General features: G+C 35.5%; 1 protein-coding gene across 3 annotated transcripts in view; it reads left to right on the top strand.

Moving 5' to 3' along the window:
• NAV3 (neuron navigator 3) overlaps positions 1–23,330 on the top strand; it is a 218,772-nt gene that overhangs the window by 49,593 nt on the left and 145,849 nt on the right. For all 3 annotated transcript variants that reach the window (XM_034402974.2, XM_034402973.2, XM_087874078.1), the window contains exons 2-3: positions 5,868–5,985; positions 6,620–6,672. In XM_034402974.2, the coding sequence (XP_034258865.2) occupies positions 5,868–5,985; positions 6,620–6,672 (171 nt within the window). The remainder of the gene's footprint in view (positions 1–5,867; positions 5,986–6,619; positions 6,673–23,330) is intronic.

Genomic DNA, 23,330 nt, shown 5'->3' with positions numbered 1-23,330 from the left:
GCTTCTGGTATATAAATTAAATAATTATGTTGTTTACATCCTCTCATATTCCAGATTTATGGTGCAAAATTTATATTAATATTTGAGTTTCAAAAATAGTATACTTTTCTTTTGTTATTTTACAATAGAATTAAAAATAGTTTAAAAATGATAGATGTCAAATGTATTGAGAAATTACTTCTTTGCACAAATAATTTTGACTTATATAGTACTTAACAATGCAAGTCATTAAGCTTTGCGTCTTGCGGGGGCTTCACAAATGCAGAACATACTCTTATACTGTCATCTTGTTGAGATTATTTTAACAGATAAATTTGGCCATAGACAATGTAAGCAATTTGTGGTCAAAGCTGTTGTTTAATGGAGAATATAGATGAGGAGAAAGATCTCTCTAAGGAAATGAGCAATGTGATAGTTGGTTACGGAGTTCAGTCAGTGAGATACATCCACAAAGTTCAGTGATGACTCCGTCCTGACAGTTGTCAGTGACTAATACTCTGAATGTTTTTCTGTAGAAGTGACATTTAATAGAGTCTTTCTGTTTTTATAAAGTGTTTCATATCAAAGTGTAAATGAAATGTGTATGGGAAACTGATAAAGGCCCCATGCTTTGCTTCTCAGCAATTTCTGTTCAGGCCCGGTCTCACACAGCAGTTGGCATTCTAACAAATTCATAATGGTTTTACTAAATTCCTGTATCTGCATCATTGTTCCTATTATTTGCATGCTAGATGTAGGAGTGCACATGAGTTTATTTATGTATTGGCTTGCAAGGAATTTATTTCAAAATAGAATAGTAGAAGAGCTCACTGGAATTCACAAAGCCATGTTCTCACTTTGCTTTGCCCTATTATTTCCTACACTATAACTGGAATCTGAAATATAAAACTGTAACTTAAAAGCATTAGGCAATTATCAGCTGTTGCTACTGATAGTTCTGTTTTAAAATAGAAGCCAGAATGGAAGATACTTATTAAACAACTACCACATCTGGAATGCAAATGACAGCAGCAATGAAAGTCAACAGTGAAATATTTGAAGTATGTATAAGAGGCATGGATGACTTAAACAAGTGCTTTTTTCAAACTGCACAAGCTATTATAAGTACCATATTTTGTATGAATGAATTAGTAAAGCATAGAAAGAAGCAACATATTTTATAGTCTTGGACACGGGTTATATGTTAAATTATGAAAGTCACTAAGAACTCCAATTTACTTATTTATTTTTATGTATTCAATTTGTATGGCCTCCCATCTCAAACAGGTGATTCTGGATGGCGAATAATCATAAAATAAATTAACACCAATTAAAATCACAATGCAGAATGAAAAATTGTTACTTTTGATTCAGGTGACATCCGAAATACAAACCCATGCTTAAATTACTGAGAGGCAGAGATACTATTATCCAAATCTAAGGACAATCAAATGATAGCAAATCTTGAGAAATGCAAATGTTTGCAAGTTCAAACGTAAAGCTGTACTGCTTAACAACTGGTCTCCTCACAAGTTATTCAGGGATAGAATCTTACAAAAATAAGGATATCTGGATCCAACAGTCCTCAGTTCTGATTAGTTAGTAATTGACGTCTGCTAAGCTATGATTTGCTTGATACACAGTTGGGTTGTGACACAATGACTGGTCCTAAATAACTTGTGATTGTAAGCCACCCGGAGTTACTTAATATGGGTAGCCATATAAATCTTTTAAACCAACCAACAAACCAATGAACCAATTAATCACCCAGTGAACTTCCATGGCTCAGAATAAACATGAAGTTGGGTCTCTGTTCTGCCAGCCCAGAACCTTAAGCATTATTGAATCTTTATTTGGACAATGTATAATTTAATTCAGGGAAGCTCAGAACAGCTTACTCCTCCCTGTTTTAATTCCTGTTGCTAAGAAAATATGAAGTTAAATTCAAAAACATTGTCCAAGGGAAATTTTAAAAGTTGCTATAAATATACATGTTGTGAGCCATTGTGTGAAATCTTGAGACAACACTATTGATGGTCTTTCTTTGACTTATGTTCTTAGTCCAGCCAATTGTTTACTATATTTCACTTTATTTGAGACCTTGTTCTACAAGTAGTAAATAAAACAGAAGCCTGTTTCTGAAAAGGGTAAATGTTAACTCACTGTATGTGTTCATTTGGTTCTGTGTATCTTACATGGGACTAAGATTTTAGTGAATGCAGTTCATTATGCAAAGTTTGCAAGATTGGTATATAATTTTGTTGCTGTTTTTGTCCCGGTGTTCATTCACTGTAATTGAATTTTACTCCATGTAAGTTTATGCTAAAATACTTTATTTTTTTAAGATGACCAAAACCTTGTGTTTTTCTTGAAACAAGAAGGCACACAACCACTGTCATAATTCTTATCTGACAGCAATGTTTCTTTTTTTCTAAAAGTCACCTCTGGTTCACTTTATGTCCTTTCCAAACTGCCAGTGTGTTTCTCTTGTTCAAGCTGCCAATGTACTCATCGTTGCTCTGTCTGTATAGTAAGAGTTCTATAATAGAAGCCATTATTTCAACATTGTGACTTTTTTGTATGTGTAATTTTTACAGCCCTCCATAGACATTTCAAAACATTGAAATGTAAGGCAAGTAACAAAGCAAATGAACTCTTACGGGAACCAACAGTTGTGTGACTTTTTTCCCCCAAATGCCTTACACAAACATGCCTTATCACTTTTGAAATTGCTTCAGAATAGGACATTTTAGAGATTTCCTTATGAAATTTATATCTGTCACAATCCAAACATTCTCTTAGCATCCCACAGTAATTACAAGGGGGAGGGGGAGCACTGAAAGTAAAACATCCATGATAAAACCTAAAATAAAACAATAAACAAAATCCTGACCTCAGTAATTCCAGATCATAAATCACACATAGACATCCTATCATTCACCCTAGACTCTATGGAGCAACTTTATTTTCAAAAGTTTCCAGACAGCCAAAACTACAAGGGCCAACATAATTTCTCATGGGAAATTATTCCATAGCAGTGCCAATGAGCCTCTGTTCCATATCCATTCAAATGCTGGTGACTGGGGATCACCAGCAGTTTCTCAGTTTCAGCAGAACATGCAAGCTAGATGTGCTGCTTGTAAATGGAGACCAGAATGCCAAAGTTAGAAATATTGCCCAAGGATCTGCTGATATAGTCTACAGAGGAATTATTTAGTCTGTCATTTGTATCTCAACAACTGTCTGATTTGGTACAGCAACCAAACAGGACAGGTACAAATTTTAACAGATAGTTAGGACTGCATAAAAAAGAATCACAACCAGCCTGCCTTCCATTGACAATCTGTATACTGCATGAACCAGGAAGAGGGCAGAGTAAATATCTACAGACCCCTCACATCCTGAGCACAATCTACTTTAACTTCTCCCCTCAGGATGCTGCAATAGAGCATTGCATGCCAAAACAAGTAGACACAAAGCTAGTTTTTTCTCCCATGCCATCACTCTGCTAAACACATAATTCTCACAGCATTATCTCATTTCTCATCTTTTCTCATCCTCTCATCTTTCCTACTGTCTTCTTATGATTTATCAATTGCTGTTTGTAACTTGTAATTATGATTTGTGATCTATGATTTATTATTTACTGTTTATATATGCATTGTGAGCTTATGCACTGGAGACAAATTCCTTGTGTGTCCAATCACACAATAGAATAAAATAGAATTCTATTCTATTCTATTCTATTCTATTCTATTCTATTCTATTCTATTCTTCTTATTGAGCAAATTTTGAGGGGGTTGGTGCAGCAGTGGTATTTGCCACCGCCACCTGTCACCGCTACAGCCGTTTGCCGCTGCTGCGGGATGCTGGAGCCTTTGCTGCCAAGCAGATGATTGGTGGTTGGATCAGCCTCCTGGAATACCACTAATCAGCTGTTCTAGCCACCTATCACCGCTGATCGTCACCCCTGCCTATCAATACCATTCACCACTGCTGCCTATCACCGCTGCTGCTGTTTGTCAGTGGCAAGCGGTGGTGATTGGCAGCGGTGGTGGTGAATGGCAGCGGTGATCAGCAGGTAGAACAGCTGATCAACGGTATTATGGGAGGCCGATCCAACCACCGATCAGCTGCTGGGCAGCGAAGGCTCCAGTGTTCCCCAGCGGTGGCGAATAGCAGCAGCAGTGATAGGCAACAGTGGTGACAGGCGGTGGTGGCAAATGCCACTGCTGCACCAAGCCCCCACCCCCCTGCCACAATATTCACTCTATAAGATGCACAGACATTTCCACCCACTTTTTTGTGTGTCTTACAGTGTGAAACATATGGTAGTTTGGCTAAAAAATCAAAGTGAATTTTGGCCAATCCACTGATTTATTTTCATTGCTGTTTTCTAGTAACCTAGTAGCTTTGTAGTAGCTTCTTTTCCATGAAAGAGCAAAGTCACCCAAGTTATTGGAAGGTTACAAAAGTCATCTAAGCAGCCAACAATGAAAATTTAATTAACTGCATTAAATACCCATTTCTAACATAGTCAGTTTAAGCTAATTATGCATTTCTGAATGACTAGTTATATTATTGGGATGGGAGGTATAGACAGAGTTCACTATGGTCACAGACAAGAATTCAAAATAAAACATATTAAAAATAAATTCAGTACAAATACACAAAACAGAATATTGAAGCATTCTAAAGTTAATATTCTTTGGAATTTGGAAACAGTTACATAATGCAAATATCTTGTCGATTTGAAATTGCAGGGGGGCGGGTTTTGAATGTTCAGGAAAACATTATTGTTGGGATTTGACTTTGACATTTAGATTGAACATGATTTTATTTAAATAGGAAGTTGTACATGGGCCTACGAACCATATTTGTATATTTCTTATGAATATTGGTATTTAGTTAAGCAGCTTCCACTAGTCTTTATGACAAGCCATTCTCACATTTCTGTCCAGCTATCTTTTCAGTGATTGTGGGTATTGATGACTTCCTAGTTTATTTGTGGGACAAGAAAGCAATTAATTTAAAGACTTTCTCCTCTCTGAGGGCACCTCTCCAGGTTGCCTTACTGCTAAAGTCTGGCTGGTGTAGTCCTATTACAGTTGGCACTAAGTTTAGTTAGCTTTTGGTGTTAGCTAAAGAGCTCCTTGCCAAGACTTTTGGCTGAACTTCTGCTACTGTGTCATTTAGCTTGTTTCTGTCTTTTGTTGTCATGCTGCTACTGTATGGTTTTCATGTTTGTAATTTAGTATATAGTTTTAATTTTTAAACGGTTTGATGGATTTATCTGGTTTACTCTAATCCACTTTATTTCTGAGGAATTGTGAACCAAAATGATTACTTATAGGTGTATAGATTGCTATTTGCTTCCAGGAAGCAAAGGCATTTGCAGAACCAAGATATGTAAGGCACTGTACATCTTACACTTGTTTGCATACTCTGTATGGATAAAATGTTTGTTTCCCTAGAAAATGCTGGTACAACTGTTTGCACATGGTTCTTATGAAAATAAACACAAGAAGCAAAATGAAAAAAGTAAAAACATTACATGCAGTGCTTCCAGTGTAAGTCTCAGATCAGACTGAAAGTGATTTATGACAAGAATTTTCTTGGCATTCCTGAAGGGGCTTTTTTCCTGATCACAATGATAGTGATGTTTCATTGTATAATAAAATGAATCATTCAAGGTTAAAATGCAGAAAAATGGCACAGAGGCTGATTAAAAAAAGTAAAAACCATTCAAGTTTTGGTAGTGACTCCTTAAATTGGAATGTGCTTTATAGAGTCTACTCACATGTAAGCCAACACAAGTCTTTCTAAATGTTATTGTTTCTCTCTCTTTCTCTCCCTCTTTTCCTGTTTCCCTTCTCTCTACTCTGCAGATTTACACTGACTGGGCTAATCATTATCTAGCAAAATCTGGCCACAAACGGCTGATCAAAGATTTGCAACAGGACATTGCAGATGGAGTTCTACTAGCAGAAATCATTCAGATTATTGGTAAGTCCCATGCATAATCTGAGAGCTGACATCTGGGTTAGGATATAAAATACAACAGAACTAGAACTAAGTGTTGTGAGAGATGAACATTAGATAGTTATGATTCAGTCTCTTTATTTCTCTTCTCTATACTTATTTTCAGAAATAGAGGCAATACTTCTAATTTTTTTAAATGTTCAGAAATTTTGATAAGGATTTGTCTGAATCTATTTGTATGTGGTTCATCCCCTTTATAGCCCAAGGACTGTGTTTCACACACTTGGCAGACTAAAGTGAATGCTTCATTAAGCCATGTGTCTCCAATGTGTGCATTTTATTAACTGGAGCGGTTTATACTTTCTGAGATGACTTGAAACTGTATCTTGATCCCACAAAAACAATTGTGGAAGATTTCATGTCAGCAGGCATTTGGCAGGGTCTGGAGAATTAGCAGCAATGTTCTCTGCACTTTCCCTTTGCATGAGGGAAGGAACTGCCGCTAACAAGAAAGACTGTTATTGTACATTTCAGCCTGCTGAGAGCAAAGTTCAGTATGTGCAAAATACTTGTGTGCCTATTTGCTTTGTCTCATCTTGTCTTGTTGCCTATTCTCAGACATGACTTTTTTTTAAAAAAATTCACTGCTTTCTTTTAGCAAATGAAAAAGTTGAAGATATCAATGGTTGTCCTCGAAGCCAATCTCAAATGGTAAGAATTAAATGTATGTATGTATGTATGTATGTATGTATGTATGTATGTATGTATATGTGTGCATGTGCACACACTTATTTTATATATATTTATACTATAGTATATTGATAACTGTCACATTTGCATTATACTGAATGTATACTCCTGGAAAATACATATCAGAAAATTGTTTACGGGATATCAAGAACTTAAGGAAGAAACATCATTGATACTTGCAAATAGATTGTCAGTGTGTTCTTTTCCTAAACTTCCGTGTCTTTCAGATTTATACAGATCATTTCATTTCAGAACTGCCTTTAAAACAGTAAATGGCAGGACCAATTTTAAGTGGTGTCTTTGTGTCTGGACTATTGGTTTGAAATATGGGGCTTGCCAACTTTTAATGAATATAAATAGTCTTTTTACTTATCCACAATATAGTCCAGTGAAATAGCCTGACTGCAGAGCACTTTTTGAATCACATGCTATTCCTGTTGGAAGAAATGAACCTACAGAATGCATTGAAATACAGTTTATCATCTGAGGGAAATTCATCTATTATCCAGAATGAGTTTTAATTTTGGTAGCATTTTAAAATTACTAACATTTATGATTATAACATAATGGAAATGATACTTGGATTTTTTTTGTCACTCTGTTCCTTCAGTTAATCTACTTTATATTGTTGCTGGGTTTTTTTGTTTGATATTTTTAAGCTTCTATTGATTAATTTTAATTGCTTAGATATTTCATCTGTTAACCACTGTTTAGGTAGATATTTGAGAAAGGAGCCTGTTACATTCATTCTCTCACAGGAAGCTACTAAAATTAACTCTTCACTGCAAGAAGGTGAAGAGCTTCTTGCTTGCTAAAGCAAACTCAACAGTAGCTGTTATCTTCTTTAAAAAATTATTTATTCAAGTAGTTTCTGCAACCTTGCTTTTTTATCATTTGTATTTTCTCAAGAAGTCTTACAAAATAGGTTTTGCTCCCACTGTAACACTGCATTACATCAGAGGTCAATAATATATTGCCAATAGATGTCAATAGCAACCTTTATTATTATTAAGCCATTTAAAAAATAAAAACAGCTGAACATTGATAAGACTCCAAATCTCATGAGATGTGAAAAGAAATCTCTCTTCACTTAATAGGGATAAGGGATTTCAGAATACTTAGATATTATTGTGAGATTCCCAAAGGTGCTTTTCAAGGGCAGCCTGACTTTCTTCTTTTTCTTTGATATGTTATTATGAGAGGTTTTGGATGGGAGGGAGAAGTAAAATTGCTGTAATTTCAAATATCATGGAATTTTGAGTCCCTGTCCCATTGCACAAGCATTATGCAAAACTTCCTGATATCTGGAGAAAATGCCAAATTCTTGCTTTTTTGAAAACATAAGATGATCTCTGCAAATAAAGAGCCAGTTTAATGGACTGATTAAAGTGTAGGGAAATGATTGAAAACACCTAGTTTCAAGTCATTCTTAATAACAGAGACTTGCTGGGTTACAGTGGACAATCAATCATTGTCAGCCCATGCTACTATACATGTTTTTTGCTATGTATACCACCATACAGTCTTTTTTTTTAAATAAAAAAAATCTTAAATGTGATATAATATTGTTGTTCCTGATAAGAAAAAAAGATTTTTAAACCTTCTGCATCAAAAAGGTCCATTTTCTTGCCCATCATGATCCTATTCTTTAAATTGTTTTTCTATAGATGTGGATTACAGTTACTAATGAGCTATGATGCCGCTGGATAACTTTGATTAGATGATGTATTAAGATAGTAAAATTAAAACGAAGCAGGGGGATTTCAAGAGAAGATTCCCAAAGGATCTGTCAAAAGTAGATTAATGAATGTCAACATTTTAATGCAGCTAAGGAGAGGAAGAAGAAAGTATTCAGAAAATTTTGGAGTCATAGTCGATAAGTCAAGGAAAATTGCCCAAAGTCTAGCCGCCATAAAATTCTATGTCTGGAAACATTGAAAGAGAACTAACAGAAATGCAGCCAATATTATGATGTCCTTATAAATCTACTATGTGACCACATTTGGAAATAATGTATGCAGTTTTAACTATCACACTTGAATATTGTATTTAATATTCTACGAAGTCTACATCAGTGTATTTATTGAAGAGTTGAAAAGAACCCTTCCACCCAAAGGGCAATCAAAACAATTTCAGTGATAGAGCAGCTTATCCATTGAAAAAGACTATAGCATCAGTAATTCTTAATTACAAAGGGGATATGAGGATACTCAATAGACAGCAGGGAAAGGAAAATATAGATTTTGTCCAGCAGTTCTACTGGCTTTGTTAGTATTCTTGGTAATTTTTTTTTTTTTTTTGCTACCTTCAGAATCAGAAGTGGCATATGTTGAATACTAGCTGCCAAGGAATAACAGTGATAAGAGATAATCATCTTCTTATTAAGTCTTCTGAATACAGCTGATTGAGTATTAAGAGATAAATTGTTGGCTGTTCCAGCAGGGTTTTTTATGAACCTCTGGCTTTCCAAACATTGCTGAGCTACGTTCCCTGCATCCTTCACATTTTATTTGAGATGCTAGCACAGAAATAAGGCTAATTTTATAAATACTTTCCATAGCAAATTAGCTTTAGACACATTTTTTACTTTTTACATCTTTGGATGCTTTACAATAATTTTTTCTTTTCGATTTTAGTATCTTTGTATACAAGAACAGGTTGCTGAGTGGGAACTATGATACCAAAATGGCATACAACAATAGGCATATTAATATTAATATTATTGTCTTTTTTGGCTTAAAAATTGAGAAATTAACATTTTTGAAGAAATGTTTTGGGATCTGGAAAAACTTAAAAATATTGTGTGACTTTTGTGCAGTGAGTCTGCTTCTTATTAAAGGAATATTGTCAAAGTTAGTCATCCGTAGAACACGTTGTTTTTCAAAGGAAACATTTAGCTTCAGAAAAGCCACATCTTCAAAGTTCTGCAGATTAAAGCAGGAAATGGCCAGATTTCAAGTTAACCTTCTAATATTGATGATGCATTTCCCAAGAGGGTTACTTTTTGTTCAACAACAGAATTACAAAAATATATCCTATACCTCAGTGGTGGGATTCAATTTTTTTTACTACCAGTTCTGTGGGCATGGCTTGGTGGGCACGGCATGGCTTGGTAGGCATGGCCTAGTGGGCGTGGCAGGAGAAGGATACTGAAAAATCTCCATTTCGTCCCGATCAGCTGGGACTCAGGAGGCAGAGAATAGATGGGGGCAAGGCCAGTCAGAGGTGGTATTTATCAGTTCTCTAAACTACTCAAAATTTTTGCTACCAGTTCTCCAGAACTGGTCAGAACCTGCTGAACACCACCTCTATATATCTATGTGCACACAGAGGTCTGTCTCCATATTGAAATGGTTTCTGCTGAATGAGAATGGCAAAGCCAACTAATGCTGTATGCTGTCATTAATTAATTTGATCCTCTGAATTTCCAATCAAATTATAAATTAAACAATTCAAAATGTAACAACCCAGAAACCTTATTAATACAGTCCAAATCTGCTCTTTTTCCCTTAGCTTTTTCTAGGCAACAGTACCATCCATCATACAAAGCATTTTCAGATGCAGCCTCTTTGACAGTCTTCTCCCATCTGGTATCCTTCAGAGATAGTTGAACTAGAACTCCTTATATACCCAGCCAGCATTCTTGGTAATAATTGCAAGACATCTTAATTTCCCCACAAGAATACAGGATAGATATAAAAAGGTAGTGCAATCTCTCCTTTAGTTTTACTCCAGATCTCAACATGCCCTATACAGGATTTAGGTCATATAGAAATCCCTTTGTAGTATTGTATGTCAGTTCTTTCATGTTTCAGATGAAATTGTAAACATCGTAAGTGTGACCAGAGAGTGTACCTTCATTATAAACTTGGACTGACTTCTCTTTCCATCTGTTGCATGTGTTTCTCAATCTGAAAAAGATTACAATACTAAAGGTGATATATTCAGATTCATTTCAGTGCATAGAATTTGAATTAAAAATCAGTTTCTAGTCTGTATCACTTCTTCTTTTCCCTCCCATTCAGTTCTGCTCTTTTTCTGCATTAAGCTATTACATCCATATATTGTATATCAAAATATGTACAACAATGTATTTTCACTTTGAAGTTGTCATGGATGAGTAAATTCTTGAGAAGTATTTTTAATAAAAAAATTGGAATGGAAATTAATAAATTTATTTATTAATGAAATTTATATGCCGCTCTATCTCCAGCCGGACTCAGGGCGGCTCACAACAGTTAAGAAACATCTAATAAAAAGTTAAAAAATTGAATCCAAATCTCATAATTTAACAGTTAAAAGTACAATTAAGACTAACAAGTTAAAATTAAATTAGAATTAAAACCCCACCAGTTCAGGCCGGCCAAATGAAACAGCCACGTTTTCAGGTGTCAGTGGAAAGAGTGGAGGTTGGGGGCCACCTGGAGCTCCAGGGGCAGTTCATTCCAAAGGGTAGGTGCACCCACAGAGAAAGCCCTCCCCCTGGGGATCGCCAGCCGACACTGTCTGGCTGACGGCACCCTGAGGAGGCCCTTTCTGTGGGAACGCACCGGGTGATGGGAAGCTGTTGCTGGCTGCAGATGGACCCCCAAATATCCCAGGCCTAAGCCATGTAGGGCCTTATAGATAACCACCAGCACCTTGAATCTCACTCGGAGGGCAACTGGCAACCAATGCAAGTCGCGTAGGAGAGGTGTAACATGGGAGTGTCGGGATATTCCCATCACAACCCGCGCGGCCGCACTCTGCACCAGCTGAAGTCTCCGAGTGGTCTTCAAGGGCAGCCCCATGTAGAGGCATTGCAGTAGTCAATATGGGAGGTGACAAACGCATGAGTAACCAGGCGTAGGGCAATCTAGGTCCAAATTATTATATGTATTATACCTCTCCCAATTACATCTTGCAGAGTTGAATGAGGGATGCATTATAGCTATGAGACTTATTACGAATACTTGTTGTAGGAGTTTAGTATCAGTAGTTGGTATTGATATTTAATTCAAAGCATACCCGGTGTTGGAAAAATAGATAAAATAAAATATCGATTTTTGTTGCTGTTATACATTAAATAGTATTCAAAGTTCATTGAAGCAGTAAATATAAAAAAGATGTAAATACTCTAGCCACACCTGTTTGCTGAAGTAATAAATACATTTTTGTCAACCAGAAGGATTAGAAAAAAATGTTACCCCGGAATGGTATATTTAGATTATCTTTTTAAGGGAAAAATGGGAGCATGCTAAAGATACAAGAATGTTGAGAATGCTTCCCACTATTAAAAATAGCATCAATAAAAGCATCTTCCTCACTAAATATGACTAAGAGAAAGATACAGAACCAACTGAAATCTATAACTGGATGAAATTGTTCAATAAATAAGATGCTGCTGAAACAAACATTTAGCTGTTGTATAAGTGCTAGGGGAAATATTATTTAGTACAGCCTTTCCCAACCTATGTCTCTCTAAAGATGTTGAAACTCAGTCCCAATATTTTCAGCTAGTGCATTTGATTTCTCTGCTGGTTGGGAAATCTTAGACCTTGTTTTGCAATTCATCTAAGGGAAGAATGACCTATACATATTTATTCCATTTGGAAAAAAAAAGTAAGGTTCTGGAAACTGGTAAATGGCAGCAGTCAACATATAGCAGCAAAAATTCTGTTCATGTGGAAATCTGACTATAGTTTCTGCCCCATAATCTGCACAACACTTTACACTTTTGTAATGTATTCCATAGTGTACTGCTTTGTGCAGGGGCAGATCTGAGGTTAATGACACTCTTAGCAAAATAGAGTTTTCCATTCATTAGTTCTGTCAGGTTTATTTGAAAGTAGTTGGGTAGATCTCTCTGAAAACTACCAACCATTTGGACTAGTCACATTTTAATTTCTGAATGCCAGGAAAAAGTTCTATTCAAGACATTTGAGTCATGTCAACAGATGTAATGGTATGAAGGAATGTCTTTGGGAGACAGGGCAAAGAAATGCAACCAAGAGAATGTTCAGATAAAAGGCAGCTGAGCCTGCAGCAATAATTTGCGTGGGGCAAGGAGCTCAGAAAGGATTCTCCTTAGTTTCTTGGGCTGTAAAATGGAGGGGAGGGAGGTACTTTCAGATGTGCAAGAGTCTATTAATGTAACCTTAAAATAAAATAGAATTAGCTGATTTGGTTGTGTTATCTGTCTGGTCTATCTCATAAGGCTGACTCTCTAAAACACTGTATTGCTTCTGAAGCGGCAGATTGGGCAAGGATCATGATGGGTCTGGCAATTGTCCAAGAATGCTCAATGTTGAAGCCATTTGAAGACATGTTACCCTACCCACTTTCTAGTGTGCAACAATCCAAAGATGTGTGCTATATTTTTTGGAAGAATATTTAGTTTAATATAATATAATTTAAAATATTTATCTCTCTCCTAGACTTCGAGGCAAATAATAAAATGCTTTCCCCCTCTTTCCTTCCCTTCTTTATATGCTAGTATTTTGAACAGGGAACATTAAAAGAACTTGTCTGAAACTCTGTTGATGTTCTATCATTCATTATAGGTGGTACTTAGCTAGATGCAGCAATAGTATGACTCATGAAGTAGCTTCTTATATTCAGTGGAAGAGCCAAGCCATCTCTTAACCTCAGAGAGCTATAAATCTCTCTAAAATGAAAGCCAGCTTATCTGTAGCCACAACTATGTCAAAAACATAAAAGGGAACTTGGTACTTGTGGATTGTATTCACTGTTTTACATAGTTGGTTTAAAATATTAGTCAGAATTAAAGTTGGACGATACTATTATATTTTTGCAAACACTTCCTGAAAAAGGAAACTCTGCAGTAAATTTTCCATGTTGTAAAGATGTTAAAGAATACTATCTAAAACTAATCAAATCCATTTGCCTGCCTTTAAAAGAAGCTGGAAAAAGCATATTTTTATATATAACAGTAAGGAAGATAGGGCATAATAACTCCAAGTCCACATAAATTCTGGTGGTTACAAACTTCCACAAATTTTACTGGTTACACTCACCAAGCTTTAGTTTGACTTAAATCTAAAGAACCCATTGACTGGACAGTTTGAATGCAGGCAACAGCATCCCAGGTACTGATAGAAGCAGAAAGAAACTGATGCCTAGAATGGGAGATTCAAATAATATGGCCCCATTATTTTCCCTGTGGGTTAGGCAGCCAAGCTGGGGTTTTACAGCAAACCCTGTATCCCCAAATTATCCTATCCCAGTGCTTGTATCATAAAATAGGCAGAAATTTTTTATCCTGCTGTAAAATGAATTAAATGATTATGAAACAAAAAGATCAATAGGGTAAGTTCTTCCCTTGGTTCTTCTCTCAAACTTGGCTCCCAGGAACCAATGGATTTCTGCAGTGAGAGCTTCAAACCACACAAACCACTAAGATTGTATTGATACTTTCCACCTTCCTCATATAACAGCTACAAATTTGTTCCGCCTTCTAACACCATAGTGAGGTGCCAATGCTTCAAATCTCAGCAAAGCACACATGAAGTTCAAAGAAAGCAATCTCTCTCAGTAGAAAAATGAAGGGTATTTTAACTTCATTTAAAATGGAGTTAGAAGCCTAACTCCAAATTAAATCCAGATGAGTATAACAAGAAGTATCTTTAGCTGTCTCAGTCTGAAAAAGCTGCTCAAGATACTTGACACAGGATAGCTATGCAAGAATTGTTACTGCATGGTAGGATAAAACCACATAAAACAATTCATTCTTGCCTATCAATGTGAGAGTAAAAAGCTCTTTCTTCTCTCCACAGAATTTAAATCCAGTTCTTTTCGCCTTTTTCATGAATTAGCAGACATCTAACTTCACATTTTTCATCCTTGGACCCAGATGACAGTTAATAATTGAAATAATCAATAATCCTGCTGACAATTATAGGACTGATGCTTTGGAAAGTGAGGTTTAGCAGCAACCATAATATAAAATGATCTCTATTCCCATAGTATAAATATAGCTGGGTGACATTTGCTCTAGTTTTAAAATCCCTTTTAAATGGCCTTTTTAAAATGAACATTGTTTTAAAACTTGCATTTTAAATATTTTCTTAAAGGATAGGTGGCTTTGTTATTTAAGTGTTGTTGTTATTAGTACTAAAGCACTCTAGATTCTTTTTTCAAGATAAAAAGTGGCATAAAATAATAATATAATCAGGGGTGGGCTTCATAAATTTTAGCAAGGGGTGGGCTTCATAAATTTTAGCAATGCCCAGTTGCTGAGTGGGCATGGCCATGGTGGGCATGGCTTAGTCGGCCTTCCTGCACCACAGCGGTGGTGGCGGGGGCATTTCTGCCCTCCCTGGGCTCTGGAGGCTTTCATGAAGCCTCCAGGAGGGTGAAAACAGCCTACCCAGGCTCCGGAGTCTCTCTGGACTTTTCTAATCCTTCTGGTTCCCAAACTTCCAATAGGCTCATTTTTCGCCCTCCCTGAGCCTCTGCGCATGCCCTGCACTTACCTATATCCAAAACAGGCCACCTGGGGACTCCTGGGAGGGGTGGATGAGGCCAGCCAGGAGTGGGATTTTGGGGTTCTCCAAACTAGACAGAATCTTAGCTAGAGGTTCTCCCCAACCCCTACAAACCCCCAGCAGCCCACCCCTTAATATAATGTTTACTATATAGTGATTACTAGGTAAGCCTCGACTTGACTCTAATAGAACCCAGAACTTCTACTAATGGTCATAAATTGAGGCACTCACATGATTGGAGCCAATTTTATGACTTTTTTGCAGCAGTCACTGAACAAATCAATGTATTCTTATGGCTGTTCTTTTCCTGGAGATTGGGCAAAAGGCTGAAAACTAGCAAAGAAAGTCATAAAAAGCAGTCAGGACATCTCTAAGCCATGGCTGTCAAACTCATGGACCATGGACCGGGAACTGACCAATCACACATTGGCCATGACCACGCCTGGTTTAGCAAAGGGGAAAAGTCTGGATGGGAGTCAACAGGCTCAGACTTAACCCAGACAAGACCAAGTGGCTGTCGGTATTGCCTCCCAAGGACCATGTCAATTGTCCATCCTTAGTCCTGGGGGGGGAAGAAGCTGTCCCCCTCAGAACGGGCTTGCAATTTGGGTGTCCTCCTTGACACACAGCTGAGATTAGAGCAACACCTAGCAGCTGTGGCTAAGCAGCTGACCTTTGTACAGGTTCGCCTTGTACACCAATTGTGACCCTACCTGGATCGGGAGGCTCTTCTCACAGTCACTCATGCCCTTGTCACCTCACGGTTGGATTATTGCAACGCTCTACATGGGGCTACCCCTGAAAAGTGTTTGGAGACTACAGCTGGTCCAGAGTTGGCCTCCTCCGGGTCCTGTTAGCTAAACAAAGTCAGCTGGCGGGTCCGCAGGGGAGGGCCTTCTCTGTGGCTGCCCCGGCTCTCTGGAATCAGCTACCTCCTGGCCTGGACTGCTCCCACCCTACTGGCCTTCCGGAAAATGGTGAAAACCTGGCTTTTCCGGCAGGCTTGGGCCGTTGATCTCGCCGCTGCAATCTTGTGAGATCCGGCCATGAGCGCTGTGTATGGTTTTTTTTTAAAGTCTCTTATTGTATATTGTTCATATTGTCTTTGTTGTAAACTGCTCAGAGTACTCGGAGAGTTGGGCAGCATAGAAATACGAATAATAAATAAATAAATAAACAAATAAATAAGTTGCAATACATCATGTGACACTGCCGTGATAACCTGAGTTTGACATCCCTGTTCTAAGCTGTTGCATAACTCACTGAAACTGCTACTAAGGACTAAATTAGTAAAAGAAATCTCTAGACTGCTTGAGTTGATTTTGCTAAACAGAATAAAGGCTATTATTTTCTACTCTATTTTAAGCACTGGTATGTTTTAGAAATATTAATATGTTAAATTTTATGAAAACAAAAAGGGTTTATTCAAGCAAAAATAGCTGTATTTTTTAGAATAAAATAATATTATATGAACTTGTGCTCCATTGCTTCATTGTCATTTGATATTTCTAAAGCTGTACACTGTTGCACAACAACATAATTTATAGATCTTCAGAAGTCAGTCAGACTTGTCAATTTGGCTAACAAAATAAATGAATGAGAAGATTTCATTTTCATTTCAAAGATGCTTTGCTGAGGATTCCTAGCTAAATTTTTGTTATGCAGAATTTGTTTTATGTTATGCAGAATGTTGTAATGTAATTGGCAGTAGTTATTGGTTCACAAATATTAAATATTTGAGTATGGGGTGACATATGAATTTTTTGTCTAATGCATATACATAAAAGTACAAGCACAATATAAACATGCAATCTAATGCATGCACCAGAATCCCTCAGTTTTTTGGTTTTTAGTTGTCTTGTACTATATCTCAATTCCCAGTAAGAAAAGCAATGAACATTTGATAGGAAAGATCAGAGTCCATTGTTTCTGAAAGATGGAAGTTGGGGGAAAATATAATATATGCCTTAAATGACATTTCCTTCTGAGTAACTCTGCAGAGCATTGCATAAAAGTTCTTATTTTGCACCTGGAAATTTCTGTATTGATGCTATATTATTGGCAGGGCTTCTTCTTCTTCTTCTTCTTCTTCTTCTTCTTCTTCTTCTTCTTCTTCTTCTTCTTCTTCTTCTTCTTCTTCTTCTTCTTTTTTTTTTTTTTTGCTTTTTCTTATTTGGATTTTAGATCAACAATATTGATCGTCAGTGAAGTACTCCATTATATGGAACCAAAAGGATTACAGTCATAGACTGTTTCTAATCTCTGGAAGGTTTAAATTCACCATCTTGATAAACTCATCTTGAGACACACGCTCTTGCTTTAATAATTATGGTCTGCAATTTGGAAATTATTACAATAGATGAAAAACCGCTTCCGTCTTTATCACCAGCAATGTATTTGTTAAATATTTTCTTAGTTCTGCTTTTCTATAAGATAGTATCTTTGGTTGGAGGAAGCTAGTCATTTTGATAGTAGGAAGAAAAAAAGTAAGTATCAGCAATGATGGAAATCTTAGAAGATCTCCCTTTGTTAATTATTGAGAAGTTTACCTACAAAATTGAAAAAGGACTTTATATTTTATCTTTTGGAATCCAATGCTGGCTTGGATTGGCAATGCTAATTTTTAGAATCACTGCTTCTAGTATCCTTAGAGACTAAGGATTATCTGCATAATTGATTCATCAGATTCATCAGAATTAATTATGCAGATAACTTTACTCAGTTTTTTTTTTTTACAAACTCCTCTTTAAAAGCCAAGCATAACATCACAATATTTTTCTTTCTTCTACCTCCTCCCCACTCATTGAACTCTTTCATTACAATGGAGATAGTATTTCCTGGCATTGAAAATTCTGAAAAGTAATTTAAACATGAATAGTTAAAAAATTCAAAACTTTCAAAATTATTTCAGAATGATTGATTTCACTCCTACAAATCATTGCAAAAATAATTTTATTCATTTCATTATGAATTATGTTCTGTGTACCTTTATTAGTTGGTCTGTTGGCGATTCCCTGTTAGGAATCCCTAACCATTAGAAGAATAATTTCATTTTTAGTTTATAGTAACGTATCAAAGAAAAACAGAAGTACAGAAATGCAAATAAAAGGAAAAAGACAAAAGACAAAGAGGAGTGCTGTGAGGCAATGATGGTTTTATTACTCAGTATTAATTACCATATGTTCAATCTATAATTAATTATGTTTGGAAGAAGGATAAGTAATGTCTACCAGAGAATGGTGATCAAAGTTACTTTTAGTAATGCCAAGATTAATGATAATAGACATTTTTAAGACAAGCCAATAGAATTTCTGTTCACAAGTGAATTGTTCATTTAGTCTATTAATTGAAAATCATACAGCATTGACTTCCAATCCTTCATTTCATTTAATGGTTTCCTTTTGTAAAATATTAACACAATGAATTCACTCACAACCTTGAATATTCAAGGATTTAAACATACAGACATACAGACATCGGAAAAAAAACAAAGATCTTTGTGTATGTTTTTCTGATGCTTATTACCAAGATTTGTATTGTTGGAATTAAAAAATCACTACTTAACATATTGCAGTGATGGCTAACCTTTCATGCACATGCAAACCCGCCAATGCAATGCGTGTGCACCCCCCCTGCATGAGTGGCTGGCTGGCGGGAGGCACGCACACATGCATAGCAGAGCTGAACTGGGACGATGGCTTGCATGCCATCTCTGGCATGTGTGCCATAGGTTTGCCGTCAAGGACATATTACTTATATCTGTCCAAAATATGCTAATATATTTATTAGTTTTATACTCTGGCTTTTTTATGTCATATACACATGGTTGCATATGCAAAATTCATTAATGTCCCTAATCACCATTCAGATAACCTTCAATAAAATTTCTGTGTCACCTTTCTTCAAACTATGTATTGGTTTTTTAAATGTGAAATTTTTACATACAATGATTTAAATAGATATTTTTTACTCAAAGATTGGAAGCATCCTGAACTCTCAACGAATGCTAATGCATAAAATCATCAATAAGCCTTGCATGTGTGCTGGTATAGCAATAGATCTAATATACAGATTTATTGATAATGTTTCTCTTAATGGCATTAGGCTCTTATAATAACAGTGTAATTTATAAAATTTTTATTTGCATGGGAAAAACTCTTTGTGTTCAATTTTAGCAGCAAACAGCCATATTTTAGTTTCAGATAGTCACTTTAAATAGAGAGCCTGTAGAGATTCTCACATATCGATGCAGATATTTTATTCACATTATTGATGCTTTTTATTCTTTAGAATTTCAAGTAAAGGTTCTTAAATTTGGACTTTTTTTCTGAATAGTTACCCAGAAGATTATACTTTTATTGTTACATTAGCTATAGCATTGCAAAATAAGTATTTCTTGCCATATTTACATTGCTGACATTTGCATTATGAATTTTATAGGTTTAACTTAACCAAAAAGTTCAAGCTTAATTTTAGTTTGCACTAAAAGAAATATAAATTTCAACATTTGTTTGTTTGTTTATTAGATTTCTGTGGCTGTCCACCCTAATCAACTCTGGTGGTTCATAACATTTTCTTCCATGCAATCTTATTCTAGAACCTTAATAAAAAGCCAAGTCTTAACAGCCAAGTCAATTTGAACAACTAGAAGGCGGGCCTATTGAATCACCAGTGGCAAGGTGTTTCACAAGGTAGGGGGGAAACCTCAAAAAGCCCAATTTCCAAGAATCCACAACATTGCAAAATTTTAGGTACCTGATCTAGTAGGATGGGAGATGTGTTTAGGGAAAGGTAGTCCTGCAAGTACCCAGGTCTTGCCATGTATGGCTTTAAAGGTGATAACCAGCATCATGAATTGTGTCTGGAAGAAAACTGAAAGCCAGTGCATCTCACAATAAAGATGAAACATTTATAAATGTCTGTGTACAGTTGCATTCTGGACCATTTATAACTTTTAGTGGTCTTTGAATGCAGCCCTATGTAAAGTCCTAATAGAGGCTCATACCTGTGTTTAGTTGCTTTCGATGCTTTGTCTTCCTTCAGCAACATTCTAGGCATCTCTTGCATTGCTTCATTTCATAAGCTACTCATTAAATCAAAACTTTCTATGAGATCCATGTGCATAGAGAGTCCACATAGGCACAATTCAGTCCAGAACTCCAGTTGCCTTCTCATTTCAAGCAGCAATGAGGCATCTGCTGAACTACCTGCCAGGACTTAAGGAAAAACTCTTAAGTTCCCTTTGAAACTTCATAGTGTTCATTGAGGACGTGGGACAAACCATTTCAAAAAGTTCCTAAAAAGACAAATCTACCTTTAACATACAGTATTTTTTCAGAAATAAATATCTAATTTCTGAATTTAGAACTTGAACTTGTTAGTGTTGATTTAACAGAATCATTTGAAAGAAAAAATTAAATAGAAATTCAAAAGTATACAATACATTTTTTATTCTGCTTATTCCAATTCCTAATATGAAAGGCAATATTACTAAGCAACATTGTAATTAGTAAAACTTTACCCGATAATATATTAGCCTCATAATTTGTTAGATGGTTATTATTGATTTCAGAGAGCTATTCCAATTTTGATTGAAACAGTATTGAGGCTTGAAGGCTGACTAAAATATAATGGAACTTATATATGCAACCACAAATTTTAAGTCATTTTCATCCATTTTAAAGTAAAATGTGTTTGGGACTATTAAGTTTTGAATTCAAAGAATAGTTGTGAGTTGCCAAAGCAAAACGAAGGTAATTAAAGCAAATGACAATTTGTGGTAAAATTGCAAATAATACATTAACTTTTTTTTAAAAGCTGAGTGGGAATAAAAAGGGGAAAAAAAGACAAATAAAATGTATTGACCAATGATTTATTAAATCTTCTAATGACATTCCCACATCGTGTGTTCAGATGATCCATCAACTGTACATTATTTCAGTGATGTTTCTTAAATGAAGCTGATGGAATACAATAGTATTGGAAATGATAGTGGAAACTAAGCAACAATTATTTGCTTTAGATCAAAGAATAAGTTCATGTTTAAACTAAGAATTATGTGTGAGGACTAGTAAGCCAGTTCTTGTATTATTATGTGCTTGTCACAATAAATTCTAAATATAGTTTATTAGCAGAGAAGTCAAAGTTATGAATGCCTTTCACTTGGTATGGTTTTCTGATTCTAATATCTGCTACTCCCCATCTTCAACAAGATAATGGAAGAAAGGAGTCCTCAACAGAAAGATAAAGGTCAGTGAACTGTCAGTTCCATTCATCTCAAAAAGAAGATAGCACAAATTGAAACTGGAGCTAATTTTAAAAAAAATATGACTGAAGGCTTGCATTTCTTAGGCTCTTTTGTCAGCTGCCTGAACTGAGTGATTATTTTCCAAGCCCGATTTCCACATACTAGTTTCAAAAGATTTATTGAGATGAAAAGAATAGGTATAAAAGAATTTCAGCAAATCCACTATTTTCAGGTGAGATTTATTACATTTATGTACATTAACATTAAGCCATTAGACCAGAAATAGAAGATTGTGACTTTTAGTCCTGTCTTTAGGTATGAAGCCAGCTTGAGATCTTCAGTCCTAGGAAAAAGGCAATGGCAAACCACTTCCAAAAAACTTTGCCAAGATAACTGCAGGGTAGACAAGTGTCAGGAGTCAGAAAATCACTTGAAGACACAATAAAATACATTAAGACGAGAGACTCTTTTTTTCAAAATCTATCTTTGGTGAATGACAGGTCTATGTCAACAGAGGTGTTTAAAAGCCAATGTTTACAAATCATTCTCTTAACTTCTATAATATTTTAGGCTGCATTCCAGTTTGAATACTTTACTAATATCTTGGAAAAAAATTCTTTTGATATTTAACTAATGTATCAAAGAAATAGCCAGTTTAGAAAATCTTTGTTGTTGCATCAAAACAACAAGGATGCCCTGAACTAGATTTAGAGTTTTAAAAAATATTTCTTCAGGTAAATAAAAATATAATTTTCATATTGATGGCATTGCAGCTTTTAATTTACTCTAAAATACTAGGTTTGTTCTTAATTATTTTAAGTAAATACCATTTAATATGAAAACGACATCCTTTGATCTTTCAGGCAGTAGGACTATTTTGAATTCAGTCTTTGTACCGGTAGCTCAGGAAAACTAGTCTATTTTTTTAAAAAATAAAAGCAACATTAAAATATAGACCAATGTGTTTATTTTAAAATGTTAGCTATCATATTATTTACATTTTGTAGGTCTTAAAAAAATAAACTGGGGAGAGGTGTTTTACCCCCTATCTGATAGATGATAGTAGTCCTTTAGACACTGTGTTGATACTATATGAAGAACTACTTTGATAAATGTTTGTTTTTTACTGCATTAACTGAGTGTGTTTCTTTTCCACGTAAATATAGCTGTCTAGACTCTTGGCACATTCCCTTAGCTCTTAAAGAAAGAGCCCATGTATTAAAACCAGATTTGGTGCAGGTTTGGAAATGTTTTCTTTTATATGTTGTATTGGAGAAAATATTTCTAGGTTTTCATTTTGCAAAGTTAGTTTTCAATAGCACCATAAAGGAATTCTCAAGTATCTTTCCCTTCTTTGATTTCAATTTCTATATTCAATTTTCCTAGAAGATCCAGTTGTAGAGCCATATATAAACGAAGTTATATTTTCAGTTCATTTTTATTGTTTTATTTTCCAACAAATATTAATAATTATTATCAATACAATTAAAGATGTACCAACATAATGAAGAGCAAGTAATAGGAAATATGAAATAAATCAGTTTACCCTCCAAACTTCTAATATCTTCCTACAACAAAAAATTCAGCTGCCAATTAAATTATATATAGAAGACAAAGATTTTTTAAAAAAGGCAGACTTGATGGAGCACTAGGTCTTTTTTTGCCATCAGTTTTCTATATTTGTATAAGGGGTGGGGATGAGAGAAAACTGGAGAAAGGAAGAAATTAAAGTAAATATTAATTGCTGGCAAATTCTGCTTACTGTAGTTGAAAATTTGTTTGCAGTGAATAAATGAGATTTTGGCCGGCCCAAAGATGGTGTTTATAAACTTTTCAAATCTTCCAGAAAAACGTAATAAAATAACTATTAGACTATTCTGTGAGTC

Source organism: Pantherophis guttatus, chromosome 7, assembly GCF_059756535.1.
Source record: "Pantherophis guttatus breed Tessera chromosome 7, ASM5975653v1, whole genome shotgun sequence".
Taxonomy (NCBI): Eukaryota; Metazoa; Chordata; class Lepidosauria; order Squamata; family Colubridae; genus Pantherophis; species Pantherophis guttatus.
Note: the sequence above shows the minus strand (reverse complement) of the source record. Positions and strands in the feature narration are given on the sequence as shown.